Genomic DNA, 25,700 nt, shown 5'->3' with positions numbered 1-25,700 from the left:
ATGTAGCATCTCCTTGCTCAAAGTCTTGTACTACGCCTCCCCCTCCACCACCCCACCCCTCGAAAACCAACCTAACATAACATAGTGTGTTTGAAAACACCGCTGTGCTTCTCAAAAAAAAAAAAAAAATAGAGAAGAAAACAACTGTACATTTCGCGTCGTAACGTGTTGATTGCACGTCGGTCTCCCACCACTCAAAGAACATCTTACATGACACCGTGCGTGGGAGCTGAACATGAAAGTTGCGTTCTTCCCAGGCACGCACATGTTGAATGACAGCACGTGGTTATTGCGCACCTCTTCTTCTGCAATACTCAGTAGACTGTTCACAGATTCTCTTGCAGACTGACTTGATTACAGTAACTGTTGTTCTCAATCATTCAGCTATATAGTACTAGTGTACGCGTTTCTCTTCATATTGTTATTGTGCTGTTAATAGCCTGCAGCTGCAGGCCGGGAAAACAACAGCGTGTTTGAAATGGAATTGTTGGGAATATATCACAGGTTACTACTGATTTGAGAAGAATTTGCTTTCCTGTCTTTCAAAGTGGTATGTACAGGCACTCTCCCCTAAAAGCCCAACCAATTTAACGTAAAATCCAGCGGTTTTCTTGGGATTGCAACGGTATTTTAGCAGCAGCCTATACTCCTGTAATGATAGGGAGATCAGGAACGAAATTGCACATCGTTTAATACAACCTTGGGCGTCCTTACACACGGAATGAGTTGCCCGTCGAGGCGTGGTAAATATTCTGTAGGTGTATGTACCATAAGAACTAATTTCCGTAAAACAGTATCCCGACAGTGAAAAGAACTGCCGTGTTGGTAAAATAATGTCAATGTGACGATCAAGCTGTAATAACAATGTACAAAATACAATCTACAAACTACAAGAAAGACATGATATTTATTCGCTCATCAGAAGTGAAATTCATCCACCAAAATTTACGTCTAAAAAGGCGAGTCTAAGCAAGGTGTGTGACCGTGGCACATGCCGTATTCTATGTAAATAATCATAAGAGTTGTCAAAATGCAGCTTCACGATGTCCTTTTTGTGACTTGTGTTTTGTTTTGTCGGGTTTTTTTTTTCTTAACAAAGGAGCTTCGATATTTGAAGCTCATTTTTCCCATTGGCATTTTAACATGTCAAACGTTGCACTCTCGCTATTCGATTGCCTGACAAAGAATATGAGTCACGTGTAGATATTTTTTTCAGTGATTTCGTTCATTTATATCAACACAAGACTCGCGAATTGTCATGTCACATTATATAGCTCATTTCACTGTCGTGAAATCAGGATTCAGGTACCGGTACTAACTAGCCTAGACCTACTTAATCATAATCACTTCATCCTTGGATGTAAATTAGGGCCTACACTTTATTTTTTGAGTGATCCCAATAGAATAGTGTCTCAGCTTGAAGGTTGCGCGACGATATTTTTCCACCTCATTTGTGATTAAACTGGCATCCATACGGCCACAAACGATTTCAAGCCGTGTAATTCTAGTCTTTAAAAATGGCCATACGCATCGTAGTACACCCAGCTTCTGGCTCTCGTTGGTTGCGTTGCTGCTGCTCGAATTCTCACTTCTGTTGATTGGGATCACACGGCGTACGACCAAACCGGGCTCCCCCCACACACACACACGTACACACAAAGCATGAGACGTGACCAAAATGTGGCGGTAGAACGCGGAGGGACGCCAGTCGTCCTACCGCGGTAGGACGATCTCTCTCTTACAGAAAAAAATCACCAGCGCGCACATCATGTCAGATGCGCCTATATACGCGTAAAATCGTCCTCGAGCGTTCCATGCGTCCTCCTGCGGTAGAACGCTAGTGAGAATAAATATCCCTTCCCTAAGTAGAAAGACTTGAATTTAACTCTCATGTATCTGTCAGTTGAAGCTTGTATAATAATATGAATATTATGCTTGATTTCCAAATGTGTCATTTTATTCTGAAACTGAATCACACAATGTATGTCACATTCCGTTATCACGAGATGTGGTTTCCTAGTAAACTTTCAGGTCCCCCGAACTTCGTTTCTGTAATTTGATGCAGTATCTTTTATTAGTTTTATCATTAATGGCTACTTGTAGTATTTCATAAAGAGAGTTTATATGTCACCTCACTTGAGCCATTGCATTTATACATGTTCTTCAGAAACCAAGCATGTAGAAAAATGAAATGTTAGTCACTAAATTCATATCTGATCCCAAACAATTATGGTATTAACATATATGTAAAACTGTAGTTATTGTTTTTCAAACCTTATTTTAAGTACCAATGTAGATTGAATGAATTAAATCGGCTCCATCTAATCCTCCTTGTATTTGCAGTGAAACTTTAGAGTTGCCAATTTAAGACTAACGTGATGATTTCTATATGAATATTCCAGTAAGATGTGACAGACTCTTCAAAGTCTAATATCACTAGACAGTTCACTGGCTCCAGTTCGTATGAGTGGTCACATCATCATGACTTGTGGAACCATAGATCCCAATCATACCATTTTCCACTAATATGTTGTAAGTGGTCATATCAATGCTTTTCAGGAAGCAATGGGGCAAAGTTGTCTGCTCAATCCACATTCTTAATGGGAAAAAATGACAGGTGGGAAAGCACCTCTAACATCATTGTTGTGATGACAGAGGATGGCCGCTGCCATCGGCAGTGCTATTAAAGGTTCCTCCTATTCCGATATGTATGTACAATGTATTTGCTGGTAGTCTTATAAGTCAGTATTGCAATTACATTTCTCGGCCCATGTGAAAACTGTCTTAGTTTTGTCTCTCGTGTGCCTCTTTAGATCCCAAATTAGCACCAGACAGCAGAGGGGAGAAAGTTCCTCAACCATGAAAGAAATGTCAACAATCCCAGCTGCACTTCATTCTGTCCAGACAAAATTGCAGACACAAGCTCCAAACACAATGTTGATTGTCCCTAAATAGATTTCTCTCTTCACCTGTACAGATAACTCACCCGTCAGCTCCCGTAACGAGTCACGATCTGTTCCACCATATTGTCATCTACTTCCCCTGCCATACACCAAGTTAATCAATCTAGAATGAAAATGACCTTGTCTGGCTCAAAATCCCATTTCCGCCCGTGTCTTTGTCATGCTGGGTAGGGCTGCCTTTCCTTCCAGTAACGGACATCTGGAACAACAACAAACACAATGACAACTGAATCTAAGTTTTTGAGTTGTCTTTGATATGACAATCAGGATTATGATGTATGGATACTTCAAGTTGTTCTTCAGCAAAGCAGTGCCCCAGATATAAACTGTAGTTATAGTTGTCAGACCTGTTTGGAAAATATCATAATTTTCATGTAGGTCTTAGGTGCTGAGTCCTGTGCATGCTATCGTTTGATTTTCAGTGAAAGGATACATATGTGCGGTCAGATGAGATCATTGTGTGAAAATCACTTCCATCGGTCATGTTACTGCAATGACTACTGGTATTAAAAGTTATTTTTCTTTAATTTGTTCGTTTTGCAGTAGCTTATGATGACTTTTGTTGTTCTTCTGAGTAGAATATAATGAATAAATGTATGCATACTGAGTAGTGTGTAATTAGCAGGAAATGTTCCATGTGCATGTTTTGATACACACCATATTTCCTTGGAATCATGTTTATTTCATAAATCTCTATTAGTGTGCTCTGATCACTACACTTTTCATCCTCCAAATTGAAATCTGGCACAATGTGAACAACAGACCATTGTGACATGGCATCTATCCATATAAAGAAGATCTTTTTCCAGTCTTTTTAGAGTACAAAGATGCCCTTGAAAAGAATTTGCCATGGAATGGTAAAGTGCCTTTAATTACAATTTCTATGGCCCTAATTGGCACACAAGTAGTGATCTAAGGACCCATAAGTGCGACTTACTCTAAATTCTGTGGTCAGGTAACCAAGAAGCACCTGCTACTACCACTTCACCGCTGAGTATGTCATGAGCCTAAATGGGGTGAAAAACGGACCACAAAGTGTAGTCATATTTTAACCAGGAGCCATCCCTATCCCTCTCTGTAGTTGTGGTCATTGAGTGTTAAGCATATTGTGAATGAGACTGCACTCCTTTAAAATGTCTTTTCACGTTCTACTATGTACACTGTGACTGGTAGTGTGGGCAGGGCATGACCTCACAATGGTGGTGGTACAAGAGCACCTGTACTCTGGAGTAAGATCACAGGAATAAGCCTGTTGTCAATCAGTAATCCTTCCCACTCATCCCCATTCCCCTTGGTTACTTTGCTGTTGGAAGTTCCTTTGCCCAAAACTATCAATGATAGTATAATGATAATAATAATAATAATAATAATAATGATAATAATAATAATAATAATAATAATAATAATTATAATTATAATTATAATTAATAATAATAATGATAATAATAATAATAACAATGATAATAATAATAATAATAATAATAATAATAATAAAAGGTCTTAAAATGTGTATATACCCAGGATAGCCTCTTTAGTGTTGCCACTGCTCTACCAGAGGGCCCTGTCATTATCCTTACCCTTGCATTGCCAGGTACCCATTTATACACCTGGGTCGAGAGGGACGTGGTGGGTAAAAACATCTTGTCCAAGGATGTAAGCACTGGGCGGGATTTGAACTCGGGTCCTCCAATTGGGAGTTGGGAGTCTTATCCACTATGGAACAATGCCCCACTATGCATTAAAGAGTAAAGCAAGTACAGTGCTGCTCGAAGATATCACAAGAAACCAGGGAAGATTGACATCTCTTCAAAATAAGAGAAGTTGAAGTATGTTTCCATTTTTCTGTTTTGATTCTCTTTGCTGTCACAAAACAAGACAACAAACTCGTAGTTCAACCAGAAACTCAAAATTAGGGCGGAGTATTATTTGACATTTTGGATAAAAAAGTGAAACATAAGAAGGTAAAAAGTGATTTGACAAGTCCTGTCGTGGATGCAATGTTGTGGAGGGATCCTACACTGATTGTACAGAGCGGCTCAAGATTAAGATGATGTCGCAATTGCTTTGTGACATCATTTCACAAATAGTGTTTACAACTATGTGGAAAATGTCATCATAAGAAGTGATGTCATTTTCCTAATGACATGTGGAATGTCAAACATGCTGACATTCTGAAGTAGTTGAAAATACATAGAATCACTTGAAGCTCTTTCAGCCAATCACTAGGGGATAATCTTTTTTTCCAAAATATCAGTTATTATCAGTGAGTGGTGAGATGTTATTATCAATGAGTGGTGAGGTGTTATTATCAATTAGTGATGAGGTGTTATAGTGTGAACACTAAGCAATTACTTCACTGTCTGAAACTGATTTTGATGAGGTGGAGCCACTCATATCATTTCTTCTCTCATTGCTTCTTTTGACTGCAGGGAGGTGGGGCACGCTTCATCCGCTACAACTGCAGCGTGATCGGTCTCCCAGTGGGCCACACCCTCATGCACCCAGGGCGACTGACCCACTACCATGAGGGCCTGCTGACCACCAATGGAACTCGATACATCATGGTGTCCTTCATTGACCCGTAGCAGCCCCCTCGGTGCCACGCCCTCTCCGTTTGACCCTCCCACCGAGCAATGTAATCGATGGGTTGAGAGGTGCTCTGTCTAGTCACAGCCAATCCACTCTGCATTCACCTCATCCTGTCTTCCCTCACCAGTCCTCCCTGGCCACACCCATCTCTTTTAGCCCCTCTCTTCCAGCAAAGACCAGCGACTCCTAGAGCTCTACCAGTGCCTTGCTGCCGCCCCCGCCCCCTCCCTGCTCCATCATAGCAGTCAACATGTTCAACCATTTAATATACCCCAGTGACCCACAAGTCCATTCCCTCATTCATTCCATCAAATGACGTAAATGTCACCAAAGAGTGCTTTCTTTGAAAATGATGTTGCTCCTTTTATTCTACGCACTTCTTTACTGCCACAGCAGTGAGCCTTAAAGGAAATATGGCCATGCAGTCTGAATTAGCAGAGATTTTGTTTATGAAGTACTGACCATTGTATAAACTTTAAACAAAATTTTGCACACACATAGTCATTCACCGTCGGGACAAACACACCAAACTGTGAGTATACTGAAAGCAAGATACCAGTAAAAGTCCCATATTATCTGTATTGTGACCAGTCTGCCTCATTTTGCAATTACTTTGCTACACGTATCACTTCCCTCAAGCCATACTCAGCCATAGCTCTCTCCTCTTCTCTGGATCCTGGAGTGTATTTTTCATAATCTTTTCAACAACAACAAAAAGAATAAAAGGAAAGAAGGACCACACCGAAACCAAGGCAGTCAGACATCTGATGGAGGGAGCAGAGAATGTGAAGTTGGAAATATTTCACCAATGAAAAACGTATAAATGTACTGCGAGTTCTATTCAGTGGAACAGTGGCTGGAGATCTTAGCTTCAAGTTCAGCTATGGTTTTAGTGTAACAAGCCTGTCAAACTTAGTGACTGCTGCTGATTCCTCTTCCCCCTCCCTAGACATCTGCCACAGCATTGGATGAGTGGGATGTTGGGGTGGGGGGGGGGGGGGGTGGGGGTGACAGATGGGATAGGGTAGGCAGGGGATATTTCAGACCATCTTCTGGAGGACATGTCATGAATGTCACCGTTCCACCATCCATGCCTCTCCATCCAGTCATCCACACACGGTCCAAGCTTTGCGTGTAGTTGTCTCTGCCAATGCTCCCCAAAATAGCCGACTTCAAAAACAGTGATGAGTTGGGTCGCGAGTGCCACTTGTCAAGAGCCCTTTATAGGAGCTAACATGAATCACTGTCATGGCAAAATCAATTCAGCCCATACCACTGCTGACCTTGTGAAGGTCTCCACTCTGTCAAACAGCTATGTGGTCATGTATGTGTGTATATCGATATATATATATATATATCACATATATAGACGCATGTTTTTATGGCCATTCATCAAGTCATCTTGGTAGCCTAAAATGAAGTTATAATAGCAAACATCAAATTTCTGACTGTAGGCTTAAAAAAAAGAAATTAGAGTGTTCTCTTTTATTTTGAGCAATCTACCATTTCACAAAGAAGCTAGGAAATCTGACAACCAGGAAAATGTATTGTATATGCTGAATATTTTGCAAGGCTTTTATTTTCACGAATTTCACAAGTCTGGTGCTATTCGTAAAATTAAAGACACGTGAAAATAATGACTCTGATCCCTATATGAATGTGACGCACACGTATACATTTCTTAGTTCAGTACAGAACTCCACGATCACGAATGTAACCACTCTCAAAATCGTCGGGAGGTCCCCAATTCGCGAAAATTGAGACTCGCTAAATATACATGTATGGTGACCGTGTATATAGTAGTTTAGAGAAAATCAGCTGTGTGTTAAGGTAAAATGCTGATATGCATGCTGAAGGGTAAGGTGCTCAACTCCAACACATGATTTGTGATGTCACAGTAACCTGCTTCAGAAAGACCTTAGAGTTTTCTACTTCAAGTTTTAACAGTTGTAGACCCTGAAATTTGGATCACAGGCAGATCAAAGATATCTTGCTTGAGATTTTTCAACAAAAATTTAAAAAAATATGTTATAGGTCCTTCAATCATCTTAATTTCTCAGTTTAATGCCTCTGACTTTATTGGGGTAAAGTTGGAGGCCTCATACAGTGTAGTGGGGGAGGCAATTTTTCTGCTACAATGTTTGTTACCAGCAATCAAGTTTATGGAGGGAGGGTAAGTGGCTTCCAGACTTTTTGAGTGACTGAACTTGAGGATGGCAAGTAGCTACATCCTGTCTTCTCCCGTCAGAAGAAAATACTCAGCAATGTGAAACAAGATTTCAGAGTAACTGGCTGCTAAGTCGCGTCAGATACAACAGTCAAATTCAGAATGATGCTGCTAGGCACTGCAAGATGAGTAGACTCTTTGAGTAAAGACTTGGACTGTGACGCCAGAGTCAACATAAGTTCACTGGCTCTCACTAGTCACCAGACAATCTCCAGGGTCCTGTTCAATGACACCTAAAGATCAAACATAATGACACCTAAAGATCAAACATAAGTCCAGAAGAAATCAAACACGAAGTTACATTTGATCATTCTGTGTTGCAGAGAGAGCTATGTATGATTTAAAACGTAAGAATCAAACCTAAGTGCATTTGTGCTTTGAATCGAGCATAGGTTAATGTATTGGTAAAAATCAAATGTAAGTGCTTTGAGTCAAATATCAGTTCCTCAAATCAACCAAAATTGTCTTTTGTCAACTCCTCCACTTCAAGATGCATAAAAAAAGCTACATTTGATGTTGAACATAAACTCAAACATGACTTACTTTGCCAATTAGAATTAAGGGGGGAGGGGAAGGTGCTTATCGCATTTAGGCTTGTCCTAGCATATTCATCAGCTCAAAATAAAAACTGAATTAACTTTGATTTCACTTGTATTTCATGCATTGCATTTTTTTTAATGCTATGCCATGTTTGATTCTTGTACTCAATTTTGACTTATGTTTGATTTCAACAAAAGTTTTATGCAATAGGCCCAGGATCATCAAAAGCAACAACAGCACAGGGTATGTTGCATCATAAGTTTATACTTGAAATTTCCCTTTTGTGCTGGAATACACTTGTTTCTAATAGCAACATCTGGACTAGAGAGGGGAGGCAGCGTGTGTGGGTTAGATCAGGATGAGACAGGAGAGTTTATCTCTTGCACATCTTTACTTTTTCTTGCTAAGAAATAGTGAGGCATGATTTCCTTATGTAAGAAAATTAAAATATGTGCATTGAATCTTTGTTTCCTTTTTTTTATGCCTCCGCCACGAAGTGGTGCCGGAGGCATTATGTTTTCGGGTTGTCCGTCCGTCCGTCCGTCCGTCCGTCCGTCCTTCCGTCCGTCCGTCCGTCTTTCCGTCCGTCCGTCCTTCCGTCCGTAATGAATTTTGTGGACAGCGTAACTAAAAAACCTTTTGAGGTATCCTAATGAAACTTGGCATGTATGTGTATTAGGGGGTGAAGTTGTGCCTATCAACTTTTAGGTGCACGTGCTCAAGGTCAAAGGTCAAAAGGTCAAGGTCAAATACGTAAAATTTCACTATTTCCACCATAACTATGCAATGCTTGAATATATTTTCTTGAAACTTAGTGTATACATGTATTACCCAATTAAGATTCTCTGGTGAAAGTTTGGGGTCATGAGGTCAAAGGTCAAAAGGTCAAGTAAAAATATCAAAACTGCACTTTTTTCTCCGTATCTTGGAAATTGTTCAAGGTATCTTCATGGAACATAGTATATATACATGTACTGACTGGCAGATTATCTAGAGAATTTAGGGTTCATGGGTCAAGGGTCAGGGGTCAACGGTCAAGGGCAACACTTCGAAATTTTACTATTTCCCTCATATTTATGCAATGCCAGCAGGATTATTATTTTTTTTTTTACACTTGGTGTATGCATGTATAACCTAATAGCGATTCTCTGGAAACTTTCTTTTTTCTTCTTCTTTTTTTTTGTTTGCCTCAAAGGTCAAAAGGTCAAAGACCAAGGCAAAGTGCTGAACTAACTTTTTCCTCCATATCTCAGAAGTGGCTCAAGTTATCTTGAAACTTACTACATATTTATGCATGTTGTGCCTGACAGTGATTATCCTATGAATTTTAGGGTCAAAGGCCAGATGAAAATGGTAACAATGAACTTTTCAATACAGAAATTGCACTTTTTCTCCATACCTTGAAAATTACTCAATGCATTATAAACTTATGAATGGGTCAAAGTCAAGTTAAAGTCCTTAAATCCCCAAATACATGCTCTCTTATTCATCCAATTAAACCTACAAATGTAGGTCAAGGAAGGTGAATATTCAACATATTTGTGACAAACTTGTCATTTTGATATTTTGCCAATTTTGTGAAAATGTAATCACACATAGTCTACATGTACTATAGACCTATTAGGAGAATCATGCATTATGGCGGAGGCATACCAGTCGCCTTAGCGACATTTCTAGTTCAGTAATTTTATTGTGTGTGATGCATGATGTCAAACTATGCAAGTTTAGAATTAAAACAATGTTACACTTCTTATAGTTCAGCTTGATGTTCAAATGCATGCAGACTTTGCTTTGGTAAAGTTCAAATGAAATGATGAAACAACCTGAAACGATATGATATCACATTTACAATTGCATGGAGTTGCTGTATAGGAGGTTGACAAGCTAACAAATGCCTTTTGCCTTTTATCTTGCCATATCTGAACCAACTAGTGATGTCAGTCACTGAAAAATCAGTTTAAATGAGAGGAGGTTTCTCTCTTCCTTTGTGTTTTCTATGCTTCTTGGTAAATGGAGGTTGTTGACATGGAGCATGAAGCTTTGTTATGCAAATTAAAAGTCTCTAGTTTTGTAATGTTTTTAAGTCTCGCATTGTAGTGTTACTAATTTATGGAGCATATAACAAAAGATGTTTGCGATATGAACTGCATTATTGCAAGTAGAGTATTGCAAAGTATATACGAAGCTGGATATATAACTCGATGCTATCCAAGCTTAGAAATAGGAGATTGTTCTGGTAACTACCACTGAACAATAATTTCTCTTGTTTTTGATGATTGAATTGCCCCATCTGTCTGGACGTTTGAACATCTCAGTAAAGTGCATTCGCAATTCAATGATATATGAACAGTAATCACTGTATGCAAAATACATATTTTGTCCAAATTCTTATCATGGCTGTAACATGCATAGATTATATAGTGATGTAATAAGGCATCTTCAATGATAATCATTTAGAAGAAAAAAAAAATAACTTATTTTGTTTGAAACCTCACGACTCCAATATGCATGGGATTAAAAGGTAATCATTTGCTTTAAAACTCTTATGGAATTTTGTGTATTTTTTGACACATAACTGTTTTTTGTTATCTTTCTTGCAGGCATGTTCATGTAGCTTTAAGTTGTCAAATATGTCCACCTTGTATCTTTCCAATGATGTTTCTTGCCCATACAATGTATTTATTGCTGCCAGATACACATGGTACATCATATTTCAAGGATTTTTGTTGATTTTTTTTTTAGCGTATGAAGTGTAGAAGAAAATCATGTCTCTATGTGATAATTGTTAGGCTCACAGTTCACAGTATGAAATGCCCAAATGCCAACACACTGCCAACCGCCATCCACCTAGATGCATCATGTAGTGGTTCAAGTTTTTTTTTTTTTTTTGTAGATAATACTATTCTGTGAAAATTATGCAAATCATTTCTATTTGAAAATTGAGGAGGTGAGCAGTCATCTATTTGTATTACAAACCATAATTGCTGACTTCTTGTGATGTTTGTGATAAAACAAAAAAAAATGTTTTCATTTTTTGTTTTCTTTATGTAAAGGCTTATCTCTTTCCTCTTTTTTTTTTTGTCTTTTTTCTACTGGGCATTACACACATCATTGTGGAATCTTCTAGAACTGTGTAAATGGCACTACAGATTTTTTTTTTTTTCCAAATGCCATCATACACTACTGACATTTGACCTGTTTCCTGGAATGAAGATTGTACCAGAAACATTCTGTCACGGTGCTAACTGATTGTGTTTGTCTCCATAAATGTTTTCAGACAAATTCCAATACAATTCTCTTTGTATCATCTCATCTCCTTCTGGATATATCAGTAATAAAATGCATCCAGTACTTCAAGATGTATGAGAATTATGATGCAGTCCCATTCATGTGTTTTGTAGTGAGGTAGTTGTGAAAGTGAAGTGGGGACTCTACAGCTCCCTGTACTGTTGCTCTTGTATTAAAGGTAAGCACTATTTGGGCACCCGTCCCGCTTCATCATGAATATTCATCAGGCAGTAAGATACTGTACTAGTAAATGGCAGAACGCTGGATATGTGCCATAGAATGTAAAAACGTATTGCCGGGAAATGTAAAAATCTCAAAAATTGCATCAACGGGAAATGTAAATACGTCTCGCCGGGAGATGGAAAAATGTTCAGTTTTGCTGAGAAATGTAAAAACGCTGCCGGGAAATGTAAAGATTATGTATTTCCACGGTATTACGGATACATGTAGATGATGAATATTCATGAAGAAGCGGGACGGGTGCCCAAATAGTGCTTACCCTCTTGTAATGGTAGAGAGAAGATTATTGTGAATATACAGGAAATGGTATTATGGTGTATTGATTGTGGAGTGATGTCATTTACTATAGATAAGTTATTACATGTGGCTGCTGATTATATGCGTAGTGTGGGGTGGTGATTATGGAGCTTATTTTGCACTTATTTGAGAGGTAATGCTGTGATAGTGTGGACTTTAAAGTTTGCATTTATCATATTTAGTACATTGTACAATATTCTGTAGTTACTGTGGTGCGTATGTAATACATGTATTATAATGATAGTGTATATATGGTGGCAATGGTATATGGTGGCTATTTGTAATGATGAGTGTGTATGTGTGTGTGTGTGTGTGTGTGTGTGTGTGTCTTTGTGTTTGTTTGTTTGTTTTCCATTTATTGTGTAATGGCAAATGCACTTCCTCCTACTAATGTTAAAAGGTAATTGTGTGTCCTCCCAGTGTAGGTTAAGAGGAAAAAGCGATCACTGACCATTGTTGCACAGAGAGCATGAGAAGACAAAAGGTTATTGTATAATTTCTATAAATGCCTTCTATCAGTCTTAGAGTGTTTAACCCGTTGTGTGCTTTAAATGTCTATCGGCACAGAAATTCCCATAGCGTCTTACACGCTGTCAAAGGTCCCTGGTAGACAAAGAGTGAAGGTAGATTCATTTAAGTCGTCTCTCTCTTTCTTCTATGTGATTCTCCCTTCTTCCTCCCAGCGGCAGTAAGTGGCTTGCTGGTAGAAATCTTGTCTTGTCATCGAAAAGGGCAGACAGGGTGCTTTGTTTGTCGGGACAAGAGAAAAAATTCTCAGGAGAGTCTGGTGTCCGAGTTACACCCGCCCGGAGTCCGGCGGGCACAGACCGGTAGTGCACCGCTAGTGATCACCGTGATAACACTGCTAACAGCCATCGGTGTTCTAATATAGTATTTGCAGACCAAACAAAAGCCGTAACCAGGAAGGTGAATCTCTACGTATACGTGGTTGCTACTTCTCGCCCTGACTTTTTTTTCTGCCATTTTCTTAGTTTCGTGTTATGCTTCTTTGTCATTTCTGCTACACGCCCTGCTTTCTTTGTGTTTGCTGTTTCTAATTCCGCTGACATTGACTTTGAACGGGTCTGGAGCAAACGAATGATCTGGTAGTCTTTTTCAGAACTATTTTTTACAACTAACCGAATGAATTACTATGTAATGACTTGATTGATTGATTGATTGATTGATTGGTTGGTTGGTTGGTTGGTTGGTTGGTTGGTTGATTGATTGATTGATTGATTGATTGATTGATTGATTGATTGATTGATTGATTGATTGATTGATTGATTGGTTGGTTGATTGATTGATTGATTGATTGATTGATTGATTGATTGATTGATTAATTGTGATTTCCATCCTCTAATATGTAAAACAAACAAAATCGCGTATACATAGAAACCTAAGTAGCATCCAAAACTTCAACATTTGCTTAACAGACATAAAGATAAGTTATAGGTGCATTTTGTTTCTAAATTGTGCATAATATCGAAATACTGTATGAAATGCCCTCCGAAACTGAAAAACAAACCAACAAGAATGTGAATGAGAGATGTTCTCCAACGGAAACAATATAAAAGTATGCCTATAAAAACTTGAAGCAAAAAAAAAAGTCATAGCATGGTATTAAATTAAACAACAGATGAGCTGTGATTATTATGTAATGGAACAGTTTATACAAAAAAAAAAAAAAGATGATCCAATGAAATGAAGATACTGAGCCATAATATTCAATATATTTTAATTTAAAAGATTGCACAAATATACAAGGTTTTGTGAAGAGAAGCTCGGGCTACGAGTTTATCCACAGACGATTATGCAGAGTTTGACGTCGAGGTTCAGTACTGAGTAGCAGTCAGGACTGGTATGTCCCACGCTGATGTCTGTGGCCGTGTTAAAGCAGCTGCAGGAAGGGGTTTCACAAAGAATTTATGTCGATATTTAAAGCTAAGATAATCTTTAAGTTATGGTATGCTGTGTATGTCTTCAATTGTACTTAACTACTTTAATGGAAATTAACAGTTTGGAGATATTTTTCATCAAGCCATTTGATATATTCATATAGATAGATAGATAGATAGATAGATAGATAGATAGATAGATAGATAGATAGATAGAGATAGACAGATATACAAAATCATGTAGACCTATAAGTGACAGAGACATTTTCTGTAAATTCTTTTAACGATTCAAAGTTAATTTTGAAAGGCTGATAAAATTTAGCAGGGAGACCATGGGCATATACGAATACACTTAAATTTTCTTTGTAAAACAACCCAATTGCTGTTTTGATCGCAGCGGTCGGGCTGGCTTAAAAACAAACCGTGAAACAGCAATATCGTAGCAACCGGAAGTTGAGTTATGAAAAGCCGTGCCAAACCTAACGAATAGTTGATATTTTCGGAGGAGCGGGTGCAAATAATGTCAGGATAGACCAGCAGAGGGAAACGACTTGTGGAAGGATTTACCATCACAATTTGAACGCGGTTCTTCTGTAGCGGTAAGTCTTCAAATTAGCGGTAAATTTTATAATCCTTGATGCTGATTGGCTGTGACGCCTAATGTTGTCGGTAGTTACCATTGAAATTCAATGGTAAGTTTTATGCAACGGGCCACAGTTCACAGTTACAATCCAAGTTAATGGAGATAAAGATAATGATACAAACCTTCTTTTGCAATGGATTTTTAACTGAAGTATTTGAAAAAAAAATGGAAAGTCATTATGAAATCTCTGTTAAAGAGATTCACGTAACTACCGGTCGGTGCATATCGGAATGTACAGGAGAATGTAATGTGTATCATTTTTAACCAAATTGACAAAAGCCATTCATGCATTCCACTACACTGTACAGAGAACATGGTTGACTATTTTCAGCTGCCCCTTTAATCAAAAGGTGAATCCATGTTTTGGGAAGTCTGTGGTTTCAAGAGATGACAGTAAACCATGGTACCATTGCTAACTGTGAACTGGCTCTAAATAGCTGACGAATCGCGACACACGGACAAAAATCCGCTTTGTGAAGATGGACAGCGCCCCCTATAAATCCTTCAAACTTACATCGATCTTCAGACGAGACTGAGGTTGTGCTATAATATTATGTAAACAAACGCAAAAGAACGAATTTTCTCCATCCAGCTTGAAAATGACATATCCAACTCATGTGCAGATATATTCCTTCATTCTTTTCAACTTTGCCGATCAAGTTTGAAAGTGATATTTCCTCAGAAGTAAACTACGATTTCATGTGCAGGACTGCTATAAGATACTTGCAAATTTATAGTAACGTATACGTATGAGAACTGACATCAATTGATTTTAATCAAAGTTTCACATTTTGTACACACTAGTTACGTCAGGTATCATCTCTTTCCACCTCCCTGCTCATTCAAATTCAGTGAGACCTATAGGAAACACGATATCATTGACTCACAGCTCTCCTTGGTCGTTGCCATTCGCGAGATGGATAGCTAAAGGCATAATAGATAAAACTGCATCAATGTAATGTTATGCGTCGAAATGTGACAACTGCAACATCTTATTACTGCGTTACAGCTCATCTTATACATATTTTCTATGATTTGGTTGGAATGATAAGCTTGTTATGATTTTTGTTTACATAATTATGTTTAAGTCATTGGGATACATTATAGAGTTATATGCACGTCTATCAAGTCTGTAGAAGACTTTAATATTCTATGACTTCCCTATATTTTGTAATTTCAAATTTATACTGCTTTGTTCTTAAAATTTGATATAAAAGGCAACAGTTCATTTTCAATGATAAGTTACAAATAGTAAGATGTAATCAATTTTTGCCGTAAACTTCTGAACTAAACAAGGTTAGGAATCCAGCCTTGGAGCCAAGACCCCCAAAGGAGACAATGAAAATCAGTCTTTAAAAATATTACGTCACAAAACCTTGACTTCATGGTTCTATTATACTAATCAACTCTTCCCTCATTCATGGTCAAGTATTCTAAGCGGTTTTTTTCATTAAGCTATTATCATTATTTGCGTCTTGGTTGTTTTAGAAATAAGAGGTAGAAATACAAATGAATAAAATGGCAGTCAATTGGTAAGGGCATGGATCAATGTTCGTGAAGATTTTCCCATTATTCCGTAGATTGTGAGTTCTTCATTTCAGCGTTTGGCTATTTACGAAGATGACTATTGATCGATTGAAACAATGATCGAAGATTCAGTTTTATCAGAGTTTGATCATTGTTGATGTTATCCCAAGAAGTAAGCTCTCATAAACGAGACAGTTCCCCCTCCCTCCTCCTCCCCCCCCCCCCCCCCCCAAGTACCGGATAGCCGTGAGCGCAGCTATGGAGGACGCTATACAATGCGTCATGGCAATCTGTGCCATATGATCCCAGCATATAGTTCATATGCCATTTTTGCCTGTCTATCGCGTTTGAGTATCGATGTTTGAAATCGATCTGCAGTCGTGCCAGGAACTGTTCCGTGACCGCAGGGGCCGGTAGAGTGACGCGCTCCTTCCTGCTCCTTTGGAGGCATCAGGAGATTCTCGAACTCTCGAGATCCACATCCCTCCCTGGCGCACCCCTCCTCTTCCCCCCTACCCGTCAAAATACTTCAGAAAACTCATCTGTGTTTTCTGACTCGAAGCCAAAGTCTGACACTCGCAGTTGTGCCGAAGTTCATGGTTAGTATTCGAGTGAAGCGAGCGAAGGAAATTCGAGGTAGCGACATGGAGCGATAAGACCTGGTCGCCAGCCCCTGGGTTTTGGGCGAGCTTGTGGAACGGCAGTGTATGGAATTACCCCGTGGCTGCGCTAGATAGGCGCGATAGTCGGGGGAAAGGTCGGAAAGTGAGATTTCAAGGGGCATTCCTCTGAAGTCAAGTCAAAACATACTGGTTTTACAAACTGCGAAAGGTTTAACCAGTCTTTCAAGAGCCCGTGTTCATATTTTACAGATGTGAACCTGTTACCCTTCATTTGGTAGACCTCTCAACAAGAGTTGCTTAAAGAGCTCTCGCCCATAGTGAGTTATCATTCGCCCGATCCGATCAGCAGTTAAAGAGTAAAATCCATGCAGCATTAAGTGCTAAAATGAAATACATGAACTTATATCCCTCAGACATTACACCATTCTTATCAGTTAGCTTTCAAACACTGCCAGCTCCTTGTCTGTTTTCGTGTAAAAAAATACTAAAAATTCCAAAGTCATGTCAATTTCAAAGTAAAAACCCTTTCTTTGAAAGAGGAATTTGAATTTTTGGAAAGCTTACTGGCAATGGGCTGTGATGTTTTGTTGGTCATCGATATATCATAATTGGACTTGTACACTCGTTTCAAAATGAGAACTCACCAACGTGGATACGAGAAAGGTCACTTAACAGGAAAACTTATCAGGGATTTCCCAAAACGTCATGCTATGATTATCACAATATCGAAAGCCCCGGTTGCAATAGGTCAAGTTTAACCTTGAGTGCCAAATGTAGAAGGATGATTGTAACTTCGGTTTGAGTAATTCCTGAAAGAACTTCTGAATAGAGGGCCCGGAATCCAATGCCAAAGCGAGATCGAAGAGCTATCGTCAGAAAAACACAAAACAAAACGTGGCGATTGCCATTTTGGTGTGCCTGATTCGTTGTCTGTCCACTAGATACTTGCAGGATTTATCTACCCAAACACGGTAGTATTCATTCATTCATTCATTCATTCATTCATTCATTCATTCATTCATTCATTCATTGGTCTTTGTCAGACATAGAAATTTTGTTTCCATTGACATTACACTATACCAAATAATCATGACAATACAAACACACATCTCTCATCACAATTACCTATCTCAATGACAGACACAATGAACACAAATGACACCCTACCAATCAATTACAAAATGATATACATATAATTATACAATATATCATTTCTTTAAACCCTATACAACCCGAGCTTTTTTAACAGACAATACAAAAATCACGTTTTTATAGTGATCTTACAAACTAAACGTTGTTTCACAGCGCTTTGATACTTCAAGAGCGAAAGAAAAAAAGACGATACTGTAGTTCATCAATATTATTTGATGCACAAACAGTAAAGTTTTTAGATGTTTGTAGAAAGCCCCCTGAGAAAGGGATAGACTTATGGATCTTGGAAGTTCATTCCAGAGTCTAGAAGCGCATATGCCTGGAAAGCATTCTCACAAGTTCCTTGAGGTGTATGTTCGAGGAATTACTTGAAGAAGGGTTCTGTCTGTGCTGGGCCGAATACCTGGGCCCCATTTCTTAACAAGTTGATATGACAGCAACTCTTGCTGGAATGGCAATTGTCAGAGTAACGATTAGAATCCAGCTTCCTGATTAGCTGTTGCTATTGGAAGTTGCTAATACAATGTAGTATTCCAGCAAGAGTTGCTGTCCTTACCATATTCTATGAAATATGGCTCAGGACGCATCTAGACTGATGTGGAAGGATGAGAGACTATATACATGTATTGATTATGGAGCTTTGGTTTCAATCCTCTTGAAGACAGAGACAGCCGCCCAAAAACTGACTACAACGTGGAGGGAATGCTTCCAGGGAGCTGACTGTGACTTTCTGCTAGCGTGATGGCGTTAGCTATAGCAAATCCGTTCCTCCAGGGGGGCGTTTCATCAACGAGTTCGTCGGAGGTTTTCACCGACAAATTTGCTATCAGCCAATCAGACGCAAGGATTTCAGTAGCTTTTAACAGTTGTCAGTGTAAATCACTGACAAAAAGTTTCATGAAACGGTCCCCCCTTGCCTGATTAGCAACCAAGGTCTTATACAATGCTGAGCTTAATTTTTTGTGTGTTTTTGTTTGTTGGTTGGTTTCTTTCTTTCTTTACTAATTCCATGCCAAGTGAATAGAAAAATTTCAAATCCTAAATTCCTATTCCAGGTCCAATTTTTTTTTTAAATGATTTTGCTACTGCTTTTTTCTGATCTAACAAAGACAACTTGAACAAGGCATGGAATTCGCTCTTTAAGGAGAATAAACTCAAGCTTTGTGGATTTACTCCAACATACCATAATTATACATTAATTTTTGTTTAATGGATTCGTCGAAATATAAACAGTACGGTTTTTTTATCATTATTATTATTAACGGTAAATTGATATTCTATTTTCATGATAAACACGTACTATACATACGTATCTGGGTAGGTATTACACTATCAACGATAGCAGACACTGACCTACCTCATCAGCTCAACGAACACCCTCTGACGTTGAACACTTTCAGCATGCTTCCATGGAAACACCCCTAAATATTTGACATGATGTTGGGGAATTCCCAAGCCAGTGTAAACATCACGGTTCTCCCGACTTCCCTCATGACTTGGCTATCTCTCCTTCGTGGAGCCGGCCGCTCAGGTAAGTTCATTTGGCTACAGTTCGCTATTCCGAATGTTCGTTAATCCGAAAATGAAAAAAAAAAAGTTCGTTATTCATAAGGTCCTCTAATCCGGAATTGAAACAAGAGTTGTGTTATTCTGAAGGTTCATTTTTTGAAAATGAAATTAAAAAGTTCTGAAGTTCTAAAAGTTTTTCTGAAGATTCGTTAATCCGACAAAGTATTAAGGTCCGTAGGCCTAAATTCCGAGGGTTTGTTCGTACACTACATAATAATCATCTTCGCATTTTCGGATTAACGAACGCGGGGAATAACGAACCTTGTCTAATTTTCGGAATAACGGAATAACGAACCTCATTTCATTTTCGGACTAACAAACCTTCGGAATGACGAATATCACTCCGTCTGGCAACCCAGAAAGCAAGCAGGCTGTCGGTCCGATGTATATAGGTTTACACATTATAAACACAATATATTTTAAAAAAAAAACACCAGGGTGGTTGGAGGAAGAACGTTTTCTTTCCACTTTTCTTTCTCTTCAGCTAATATAATATCTCTCTGCAAAAACAAAAAACAAAAAAAAATGCAAGATAGATAAAGTTCTCAGCCATTAAATTTCTTTTGCATACATTAGGTCCTATGTAGCTAATACGTTGTAACACCAAAAGGAAGTCATCGTGTCGGGTTTTGTTGTTATGTATGTGTGCGGTTCTTTGTGTTTATCTCGTAATTTTCACTATGATCAAAAACCGTTCGCCCCTCTGCCTCCACACTTTGATAATATGCCATTGAGTTGATACGAAGAACACCAGCTTTCCGTTTACAAGTAAGGAAGAACACGTAACATTTGAGCCAAGTCTGCATAATATGGTTTTCTCTCTGGATGAATTACGTGAGACCTTTATACCGTCATCTGCAATATCTGTCCTTTATGAGTCATTTTGATTTGACTTTCGTTTTCTTGGAGTGAGACTTATATACATGTATATTATTGCGATACTATAAGCAGGTCGGAACCAGATTTGAAAGGGGTAGTCGTTGCTTTTCACTTATCTGAGAAACAATTCACCCGTCTCAATTAGTGGGTATCACCTTTAATCACTTAGCCTGAAGCACGTCTATACTGCCTATGACTTCAGCTCATCTTCGGACACTTATCGTTGTGACGTCAGCGCTTGGACCGCCGCAGGCCATTATTACTCATGCAATGCATCGCTTGGTTCGACGTTGTATGAAAATAATAGCGCTGCATGGGTGCCTATAATATAGGAGCAAGAGTTTCAAGCCTACTTACATCATAGTTCACCATCAGGGCAGCTCGATATTCACGTTAGATAAAATGGGCTCCTTAATTGTGTTCTTTTTGACGCTTCCCTATTTCTCCACACAGGGCAGTAACTCTCACGCCTTCACACGTGTCTTTCTCAACAACTAATCCTATACAACTTACTGACAGTCACAATATATTGTTATGTTACACAGCCCATATCTCTGTTGGATGTTTTATTTTCATACACATTTTTCTATTCTTCCTACCAGAAACGTGCTGCACGAAAATTTCAGCTGTAGATATAGTAATTTAGAATACATTGTTCTCAAGTGAACAATTGACAATGAGGCATTATTCAAGTCTTTTGCAAACATTGATTATATGCCACAGTCGGCATCCGTCCAGCTTTTAAATGTGACATAACGACATTCATACAATACTTCTGAGGAGAAAGATCTGTGTATTCACTGCACATTTTACGCGATGTTGGCAGATTTGTTACTGTATAATATTGAGTCATGTGCAATTATACACATTTCACCAAGATAGTACAATCAATCACATTCATGCATATGTGACAAAACGTAACCTGCATTGTTGTAATCACAATAATAATGGTGGGTATACAGATCTCAAACATTCATTCAGTTATAGGTTGGTGAGGGAGTCGAGCCTCAATATTTGACGAATATCATGGGACGTGAATTCAACGCACACACTAACAGACGATGGACAGACAAACGCACAGCGCGCACACACACACTTTCATACGTGAAAGAACCATTCGATGAAATATCACGCAACTATACGTGGCGTTTGAGATCAGATAAGAATCACCTTATGTCATCCGTTTCTTCCAAAGCCTTTTAACTGCTAATTGTCGGACGTCACAATGCGTCACTGTGACGTCACTATTTCCAACAGTTTGACTTTCAGTTGTTGTGTAGTCTTCTTCTAGTACCCGTCTTGAGGGCATCGCAGGAGTGTCTCGGTACATATACCGTTCAATGATTGCGTTTTTAAATCTGGTTTAGCCCACTCCACACTGCCTCAAAATTCGAATAGCTTCTATTTTGCAAGCATTTGGGATCCCAGAGGTAGAACCCAATGATACTGCACTGCGCTGAAATTGATTTAACAATTATGATGATGATAAAAGTTATAGGATGGTAGGAGAGAGACGTTGTGGTGACAATACCAATAACTATGCAAATTTTGATCTCCTGAAATGACTTGTGTCGCCAGTTTAAGAATCAAATTTATCAAATCAGCAAGGCTCTTGAAAGTTCTGCAACCGAGACAAACGGGTATTTGTTGTGAACAAGAAGGGACTTAAACATTAAGAAGATTTCTTTTTTGTGTGTGTCTTAACAAAATTCAGCAGTGAATATCACACACACACACACACACACACACACACACACAAATGCTTCCAAATCCATATAATATTATATACATTATATTATATGCCCTCTTAAAGGTCCAATAACCTTTGGGAGCAGTGATTGAAGAAAAAAAATAAGATATCACATTTAATGCATCTGTGTAGGTCTGTTCTATTACAAAACATTCTACCATATAAGATTTGTGCAATAAAGCTTAAAGGGATAGTACAGTATTGGTGGAGATGAGAATTGGGCTTTTGACTTTTTGCAAGATACCAAGAAAACACTTTTGAAATAGTACAGAGCATACCATTTTAAGAGGAATTCAAAGTTTATTTGATGAAAATCGGGTTTAGAATTACTGAAACATCCAAAAACAAAGTAAAACAAAGCGATTGTAATAAAGTGTGGGTCCCACACTTATTAGAATCGCTCTGTTTTGAATATCAGCCATTTCAGCCATTTCAAAACCAATTTTCATCAAATAAACGTTGAATTCCTCATGGAATTACATGCTCTTTCATATTTCATAAGAGGTTTCTCATTATTTCATCAAAAAATGTTAGAAACCTGAAATTAGGTCTCAACCAAAACTATACGATCTCTTTAAAATATAAGGAGATATCAGTGTTTTTCTTTATAAACCGTAACTGTAGACGGTTTAGTCTGGAAACATATTCAATATAACTATTGTTCACATTTTGTTTATTTAAAAATATTTAGCATCAATTATACGGATTCAGTTTTTTACAGTGGTTGTTTCTATCCCTAACTCACATTTTAGAACTATTTTAAAGCACTAATACTGGGTTTTTGTTTCATATGCAAGTGGTAAATTATGCCTTTAAATTTAACGGGGTTAATGAATTAGTTAAGTAGAGAGGGGAGAGGTTGTCTCGGGGTTGCAATGGTTTGGCGTAAAGTCGTGGTGTTGGTGCAGCGTTAAACAATCGTCCTACGAATTAACTCTCGGCGTCTGTCCATCGGGACTGACTCCCACCGTGCCCGCTGACTCAGAACGTTATCTCCACACTTCACGACTCTTTCTTCCTCCATAAACTGAAGTCGAATGAGAATTGCCATGAGGGTAGGGTATGGGATATGGTATTGGTTTATCTCAGTGTGCCCTCATGACCGAGTCCGCCCTGGGACCCCGGGCCCAAAGTATATGGGAGAACACTTGATATCATATTGGAACAGATTTCTTATTCGTGTCCAGACAGTCGAGTTTGTATTGCTTCAACTATTAAGAAAAGAGGAGAAAAACAGGAAAAAATGATGACATTTCTTCAGAAACGTCACGTTAGATTTAAGTCTAGATGTCAGTCAAGGGAATTATTGTGATTGGTACTGACATTCCAGGCTATAATTGTGTGTTTTTCGCACCATAACTGATTCTGAGGTACTTTACGAACATTATAACAAGTTGCTGAATGTTTTGTCGTTTGATTTAGAGCATGCATGCTTAGCAGTACATGGTGAGCATTTTTGTCCTCTCGGCGAATATTTAAGGGAGAACATGTACCGACCTATAAAACGTGAATGATCCTCCCGATAATTATTATTATGATACACCAAAGAAGGGGCGGGAGGCACCTACCCCTTCGTCATGGTATATGTTCCTGGTGACTACATACAGCATATAACAATGATAGTCCACGAGCAGTATTGAGCAGAGATGCATGGCGTCTCCACGCATAACCCTCCCCCAAAACAACGGCAAACAATGGAATCAAAACAAAACAAAAGAACAAACTATTGAAAACAAAACAAAACAAACAAAAGAACAAACCAAAATTGTAAATCTCGAATAATCGCCTGTTTATCCATGATGCAGAGAGGGCGGAGCAGCTACTAGGTCTGAGTGTCCGATGGCTTGACCGCTACCTGTATGTCGCCTCCTGTCCCCTTCACCTGTTAACCCCTTCCCGTCGTCAAGTAATCTAGGGTGTGGTCCAAAAGTCCGAATGTATGATCTATTTCCACCCTCTAGGAGCAGTGACTAAAGAACGTGTTCAGGACGCAAATACCGCTAATGGGCGAAAGCTGGTAAACCGTTGCTGTTTATAAAGCCTTACTCATTTACTTGAGAGCAACTGTTTTAATGATAGCTAATCCGCTAATATCACTCTCATTCTGCCGATTGGATCTGATGTTACCGAAGACTGCCAGCCTTCGAGTCTTCAGTCTGCTCAGTCTGGTATCACCGTGTTGTCTGTGAAAGTGTACATTAAATGCGCACACAAGAACATACGCAGTCATGGTGCACACATTTTCACAAAATACTTAGTAAACTATTCATCATGTCACTGCATCTACTAGTACTTGATTGTTTGATTGTATGTACTCAGGATCTCAAGTAAATACAGGACCTGCCTACTGATGGGGCTACCCTGCTAAAATAAGACTGAATAGATAGAAGAGAAAGATAAGTGTACTTGCTTAGCACGGCAGTTTTGATATCGATAAGAGTAGTTTTTGTATTGCTTGTATTGTATTGTAAAATTATTCTTTTCTTGTCTGAAAGTGTAAAACGTAATGCATGCGTAATCATGGTTGAATGATGTGAAAATAATGATCAGTAAAATATATCTGGATTCGAGCTTGGGCGTAATTGCGTTTTTAACCACACAACAACAACAACAAAAGTAACTTTCATGATTTCATGTGCATGCTGCCTATGGTAAATTCTGAGGGAATGACATTACCAATTCACGATTTGCATTATTGGCATTGACGGTTCAAGAACTGTTTCCTGAAAATAGAGAATTTTAACAATGTCATAACTTTCTAGATTTTCATCCTATTTTGATCAAACTTCCACTGTTGTGTTTGTATGATTTCACTCCCTCTTTTTAGACTAACTTTTATTTGTCTCGGACTTCTCCTTTGTTTAAGTCTTGGTATTCTTTCTGCTTTGTCTACTTTCTTTTATCTTCAGGCGCATTTTCTTTGTCTTAGTTCACCGTTTCCTTTCTCGGTTTCTCGGTCCTCCCACTCTTCACGTCAGCTGAACGGAAGCCTCATCAGCCCTCATCAAAAGTGATTAATTGGCTGCGTCGTACGTGTGGGCTGCTGTTTACGAGCTCAATTGTTCTCGCTTGTTACCAAGATTTGTTCTAGACTTCATAATCCTCGACCGACTCTAAAGCCTCCAATTTCCTCAGGAGGGCATTTTATACCTAGAGCTCAGGGGCATTATCTGACGTCCCTGCGTACGTGTGGATATAATCAGGATACATAAACCTTAATGCTGATTTCCGTTTGTCATACACACAGACACACGGGTTGGGGAAACAATGAATCAATGGAGACCGAACAAGATGGATGCATTGGGCGGGGCTACCTTCAGTCTCTTCTCATCTCTTTCATCAACAGTTACCATGGTAACTGTTCTCACGATTCAAGGACGCACATGGCGCAAGATTTAGCGCGCTACAGGTGTAGGCTTACTAAGTGGATGGTTGGACCATGCATTACCACTTGGTCATCCCTTGTAGACGTGTTTACATCAAACCTCATTTTGAAACACTGCATAACACGTGTA

At 38.8% G+C, this 25,700-nt stretch overlaps 1 protein-coding gene across 1 annotated transcript in view; it reads left to right on the top strand.

Annotated features, from left to right (window-relative positions):
* Nucleotides 1–6,544, top strand: part of LOC139740608 (procollagen-lysine,2-oxoglutarate 5-dioxygenase 1-like) — a 65,051-nt gene extending 58,507 nt beyond the window's left edge. The window contains exon 19 of the mRNA XM_071651194.1: nt 5,393–6,544. Coding sequence (XP_071507295.1) covers nt 5,393–5,548 — 156 coding nt within the window. The 3' untranslated portion in view covers nt 5,549–6,544. The remainder of the gene's footprint in view (nt 1–5,392) is intronic.
* The last annotated feature ends 19,156 nt before the right edge of the window (nt 6,545–25,700 follow it).

The sequence above is a fragment of the Diadema antillarum genome, unplaced genomic scaffold, assembly GCF_040938485.1.
Source record: "Diadema antillarum isolate AM-2024a unplaced genomic scaffold, OU_Dant_1.0 seq00000867_RagTag, whole genome shotgun sequence".
Lineage (NCBI taxonomy): Eukaryota > Metazoa > Echinodermata > Echinoidea > Diadematoida > Diadematidae > Diadema > Diadema antillarum.
Note: the sequence above shows the minus strand (reverse complement) of the source record. Positions and strands in the feature narration are given on the sequence as shown.